Source organism: Papaver somniferum, chromosome 1, assembly GCF_003573695.1.
Source record: "Papaver somniferum cultivar HN1 chromosome 1, ASM357369v1, whole genome shotgun sequence".
Classification (NCBI taxonomy): domain Eukaryota; kingdom Viridiplantae; phylum Streptophyta; class Magnoliopsida; order Ranunculales; family Papaveraceae; genus Papaver; species Papaver somniferum.
In genome coordinates this window covers 247,634,684-247,641,200 of record NC_039358.1, presented here as the reverse complement: position 1 = coordinate 247,641,200, position 6,517 = coordinate 247,634,684, and the positions used below count along the sequence as shown (strand labels likewise).

Below are 6,517 nucleotides of genomic sequence, written 5' to 3'. Positions count from 1 at the left end.
AAAACCTTAATTATTTTAACACAAATACAAATACAAAATCAAAACTTAACTAACAAATACAAAAATCATTACTCAAAACTCAATTTATTTTTCAATTTCCATCAAAATTAAACTAAATCCTAATCAATCACAAACAACAATTAAAATCTAATTTCCTTTTGGTTTATAAAAAGAAAAACCAAAAACAGACAACTCAAGTGATTGAGTTAAGTCCCTTTAAACCATTCCTTCTAAGAGATACTCTACAATGATTTACCTCTGAAACTTTAAATTCACTCATTAAGTTTTCTGAAAATCCACCTCGAATCGTTTTATATGTGCACCATATTAATATGATTGTGGCCTTAATCGGTTTTTAATTTGAACCTACATAACCCGATTCTAGGTTGATGTGATGAACATCAACTACAATCGGATTACATTAATACACACATCAACCGATTTTGGCTTCTTGATCGGTTCATTTTGGACCATATGTAATCCGATTGTTTAGTTAAAAATCTCTGTACCTTTTTCTTCCAACAATCAGATTACATTATTGTCCATATAAACCGATTCTTAAAAAGCTGCAATAAACTAGCTTCATAATCGAACTTTATAAATGTATTATAAGTCCAATTATGTTACAAATTCATGAGTCCAAGTTACCCAAAAAAATAAAACCACTTTCATTCATTAAGCTTGGTTTAAATTTGCAAAATATAATATAAGAAAGCGACAAAATATAAGCATCCAATAGATCAAGTTTTTAACATAAGGAAAATACTCATTCCAACAAATGGAGACCATTGAATTGATCCGGCTCGATCAATTCCTCTCATTGCCTCATGTTGGGATCGTATTTTTTTAGCCACTCCTTGCTGACCTCCGAGACCTCATGAAACCTATCTACCGGTGGTAATGGACAATCATCACGTACTCTAAGACCAATATAATGTATATTGTTATGGTTGAATAAAAACATTCTCCGATACTTAAGCGATTCATCCCAAATGGTGTATTTTGGTGCTATGTATAACATGATCCCTTACCAAATAGATGAACAACGCAACTCCACGTTTCCTCCAAGAGATGACCACATAGAGGTATTTCCATCCAATGCTCTCGGGTAGTTGCTTCATTCCTCTTTGGCCCTTGTACTCTAGCAACCATTTTTTTCAAAAATCACTTCTTTGTCTTGTCTTGTTTTTCCTTCCTTCATCATCAATATGTAAAATTCCTTGTCTTCATGTAGGCGCAAGGCCATCATCTTTCTAAAGTATTGACATTGGGTTAGGTTCTCATCGTCCGCCAAACTTATATGGCCTATTTGTTCTGGCGCAACGTGATAACCATAATTCCCATCCGCATCCACGTCGTTGGTGGATAACACATAGGGCCGGCTTAACGATTTCAGGAAATTTCGAGTAATACTCCTCGAATATAGTGTAACACGCTCGATGGGGTCTACCTCGTTCATCCCTAGGCGTACTTCCATCACCAAGAGCGGCCCTTAGAGTCACCATAGAACCATTTTGTCTTGCTTGTCCCTTCCATGCACGTAACCTTGATACTCGTGGTGTACTCGCTTGACTATCTTGCGAAGGAATGATTAGATTGTTTGGAGCTTGACTCTCTTGAGAAGGATCAATTGGATCCTCATTTTGCGAAGGAGCGATTGGATCCTCATGTTAGTGCTCGATTTTGTATTGTTAGTGATATATTTTGGTCTCAGTTATGTGTATTGTTAGTCCTTGATTTTGTAGTTATTTGATTATTTTATGTTTTTGTAGGTGTTTTTGGAGAAATACACTTGTGCGGAAAAAATTGGCTCGACAAGTGTTATTTGCGCCCCTGGGACAAAATTGCTAAAGGCACTCCTTAGTTGGATAAGGGCACCCAGGCGATAAGGGGCACCTACCTACTATTTACACCCCAGGGTACCCAGCAGATCTTGGAGCCCACACATCGGATCGGGGTAGACCCCTTCACCTTCCTCTTTCGAGCTTCATTTTTGGGGGAATAGGTCAGTCCATATGCGTATGTTTCCGATGAAGAATTGATCGACTTTTAAGGAGACCTTTTCACGGGAATTGATTTGGATTACCTTATGGTACAAAGACAGGAGTGGTAATAGAGTTGGTTTTGAAAAATAAAGAAGTTCCCGTGTATATCACGAAAATCAGGAAAGACATTCTCTTTTCACCTGTGAATTTCTGGAGCGAGATTTGGTCGATGTTTTATTGGATTTTCTTAACTGTTGGATTCGGTACAAGTTGTTACAACACAACATGGTTTTCACTCGTGCTGGAATGGGGAATTAATAGGAGTGGTCGACAATTCAGGGAAGAGATTTTCCCGGGATATTGATATGGCTTCTATTTGGAAGTTACGTGGGGATCATGGGAGAGTATGATGTATTGGGTTCTATATTTGGAAGGATGATGGATAAGGCAAGAAATCAAACACAGCGTGCGATAAAAATGGGAAGAAGGAGATATTCATCTCAGTAACTTGCAGCGAATGAAAAGTAAAGATATTTTGACGATACAATCACATGCACTGTATAAATACAAGTGCTGGGAGGTCATCAAGGGATAATCGGGAGTTGGGGGACCGAACGGAGGGTTTGGAGGAGCCGCGGAGCAAAAATAAATAGTTGCAGTTGTGTTGATCATCAACATGGTCGAGCGAGAAGAAGGCCAGAACCGTTGCCTAATCTTTCAAACTCAATATCTTTGTAACAAATCTGCAAAAGTTATTCCTGTTAGCCTTTTCTCTATGACAATGAAATCTGTAACAGTGGATTCTGTAACAATTATTGCGAAGGAGCGCTTGTTCCTCTTTCTCCCTTCTTTGGTCGACCCTTTTTCCTTTTAGCCGGTGCCTCTTCATTTTCAATTTGTGAAGGAACGTTTGAAACATTTGTCTTTGCTTGTGCACTACTTGTCCATTTTTCTCCCTTCTTTGGTCGATCCCTTTTCCTCTTAGCCGGTGCCTCTTCATTCTCAATGTGTGAAGGAATGTTTGAAACATTTATCTTGGCTTGTGCGCTACTTGTCCCCTTTGCCCCATCTTCGGTCGACCTCTTTTCTTTGGAACCTTCGCCTCTTCATATTTAGCGTCTTCATTCTCATGTCGAGAAAAGACTTTTTTATGACTCAATAACGGGTTTTTTCCGGTACTCATTGCAACCTTAAACTGGTTCCTTTCTTCCTTCCTATCCATGTTGGTAGGTGGTCTACCCGTCGGCGGTAGCACCGTTGGTTCTCCGGCCGGTACCATATGGGGTTCGCGGCTAGTTGAAGTCGTACATCAAAACTTTTTGTCCCAAACCATCCTATTTTGCGAATTTCTCAATGAGTTCTCTTCCAATATCTGTGTCCACAAAGGATTCGAGTGGTTCTTCAGTTGGGGGTGGTTTGAAAGTAAGTTGGTTCCAAAAAGGATCAATGATTTCAAAAGGAATTCTTTGTTGGTACTTCTGAATCATGTGACGACACGGAAATCCGAAGGCCGTCATCGTCATACATGAACATACAATTCTTCTTCTCCACATCTCCTTTTCTACATAATATTTGTAATCCTTCATCATATAAATGATTTCCCAATGAGACACCCTATAGTTTAAACGTCTAATCAACCAACGGTAATCTTTGTAGCTTGTGATGATTTTCATCCTACTCTCTTCTATTTGAGCGGTTATCTTGATGATATCTTCCTTGGGATATTCATGGATGGCTTCTTGTACCGTAACCATGGTGTTTTGGCTCCCTCGGAGCAAGCTTTTCAAACGTCCATGAGATCCTTCCGCGATACTTGTCTCCTCATTCTTGTAATGCATGTGTTGGTAGGTGTAAGCATACACAAATTTTTCCTTGTACGGATCCAACAATTCCTTCAAGCAATAAACCACACATTTCTCGTAATCCTTTTTCCATAGCCCAATAAAACTCTCCAAGTAGGATTCGAACTCGGCCAGGGACATTGAGTATACCATTAGATCCCAATGATGTTGAAAAGCCTTCCATAGTAACCCATTCGCTTCATACTCCGATTTCCTTTTCTTCTTGTCCTCCTCTCGTTGTTCCAGAGTTAGTTTTTGAATACGCTCATCTTCGGCCTTTTCACGAGCGGTACCTTTTTCTTTCTTTGGCTTTTGGATATGACCCCTACAATTAATTCTAATATTGCATTGTATGTGCCATGTGCAAAGAAAATGCTTAGCATCCGGATAAACCACTCCAATGGCATTCATTAGTGCTAGGTCCTTATCCGTTACTGTGATCCTCAGAGTTTGATCGCTACGGTATATCTCCTTCAAGGTCTCTAGCATCCAAGTAAAAACCACATCATTCTCCCAATCCGTAAACCAACATGCTACCATGAAAGTTTACTTGTCGGAAGTATGGAGAGCAATGTTTAACAACGACATGTTGTACTTGTTGGTCTTGTATGTACAATCTATTAACAAAATTTGATAGAATCATTGGGCCAACTTGATCATCTCCGAATGCACCAAGAAAATACGAGTCACTTTCCCTTCCAATACTTGATTCCTCATTGTGTATCCGTGTTGATTGGCTAACCCCTGAGATTGTTCAATAACCGATCTACCATCCCATTCCCTCCTCCTAAAGCTGCTCTTGTTGTATAAATTTGTCTCAAAGTGGACAAGTTATTCTTATCATCCTCCTTAATCTTCCTAAGAATGTCACTTTGTCTAAACGCTTTCATCGACCTCACCGTTTCCAATTGATGTGGTTTCAACTCACAAACGGTCGCGTGTCCAGCAAGAGATTCCGGATCATCATGATTATGACAACCATTCAGCACTTTAGAGAGCTTGTATACCTTACTACCATCGGGTCTCTTGGGTCTATTAACTATAATCATAAACGGGCAACCATACTTCTTTGATTTAGTAATGTATTCCCTTGTCGTCTTCTTCACGTCAAGTTTGTCCTTTGCCCAGTGACTTTCTTGATTTCCACCTCTCTGACAAACAAATTCCAAACGATCTTTACTTGAACGATGGCCTAAAATTAACGCGTATTTGATCTCTATCCCCTTGTTTATAAACCATTGCTTTGCATCGTTTCTGTATTCCCATTCCAAATCGGTGAAATAGTGGGAACAGGTATCAGGACCCAGCATATATACATCTTTGGGTTAATCTTTTTCAAACGTCACAACAATCTACAACAAATATCAACAAGTTGATGATTCAAAATCGGTTTATATGTTACAGTCGATTAAACCGATTATTAGCAATCCGTTTATATGTGCAACTATAAAGGCCGATTAAAGAATTGTCGAAAAAATTTCAAAGTTTACAATCGGTTCACGTCTCGTGTCATATAACCCGATTTTTGTTCACATTTGTCATGGAACTTTTTTTCTCCAAAATCGGATTACATATATAGGAAAATAAACCGATTGTCAACTTCGTGTATTTTGAAGAAATCGGATTATGAACATCACCAACAAAAGACGATTTTCTTCATGTACCCATCGCGCCAAAATTCTTACTACAATCGGTTTATGTGGTGATGAACGAAGACCGATTGTTGTACCCAATTTGGGAATTTTACCCAGAATCGGTTTATGTCCTGCTATCGAATAAACAGATTTTGGGTTAAAGTTTTGAATTTTTCCCCTTTTTGGGCGATTGGGACATGCAAATACATGTTTTTAGATCGTTATAACTCATACCTGTTTATTAAGAGCATTATCACCTTCTTCTTCCCGACGAAATTGTTCTTGTGCTTGAATAATATCCTCAAGCATTCTTTGGTGGACATTCTGTTCTTCATTTATCCAATTCGGTAGGATCGAAATCATGATAATCTGATGCACCCACTTCTTCATCACTACTAAAGTCTTCATCATCACTATAAAGTTTCATTTTTGCTAAGATAATCACAAGCCCTAGTTTTTCCTTTTTTTCCTTCTACTTCTTATTTCCCTCCAAACCTTAAAAAAGAAAATGAATTTCTACTCTATTCCAAACATTATAATCCCACTCAAATACTAATTAATTTCACAAATATTAACTTAATTAATCATCACTAATTTAATAAGGGCATATTAAGCATTAACAAAAATAGTGGATAAGGAGTTTCTACAAATTACTTCCTAATAATCCTATTTTGTCATGTATTTATAGGACCCAATTAAGTGACATAGGCCCCAATTTATCCAGGCTTTTTAATCATGTAGAACTTTTTACCCCATGAAACGATCTTGAATGTTTGCAATAACATGGTAAATTTGATTGTCAATCATCCCGCGTAGAAACAACCACCAAAAGAAAAATCTTTGAACTCATACAGAGCCTTCCTAAATATTTTACATAAAAAGTGTTGTGATATCTCCATAAATTAATATTGACCAACTTATGTTTAGGCTTTAGAGCAAGGGTTATGAAATGAGAACACTTATTTAGATTGAAGGAGTTTGATAGAAAGAAAAAGATACCAAACTAGGTGGTACTATAGAATGAGAATGTTACTCAAACTCTTTTATGCAATCTCGT

At 37.9% G+C, this 6,517-nt stretch overlaps 1 protein-coding gene across 1 annotated transcript; it reads right to left on the bottom strand.

Annotated features, from left to right (window-relative positions):
* Positions 1–4,563: 4,563 nt before the first annotated feature.
* On the bottom strand, positions 4,564–5,136 carry LOC113276312. The gene has a single exon (XM_026525912.1). It carries the CDS (start codon positions 5,134–5,136, stop codon positions 4,564–4,566), a length of 573 nt encoding a protein of 190 aa, XP_026381697.1.
* Between the last annotated feature and the right edge of the window lie 1,381 nt (positions 5,137–6,517).

Bases quoted from the DNA above. Each gene is read 5' to 3' on its own strand.
- LOC113276312 (XM_026525912.1), bottom strand. From the start codon at position 5,136: ATGCTGGGTCCTGATACCTGTTCCCACTATTTCACCGATTTGGAATGG.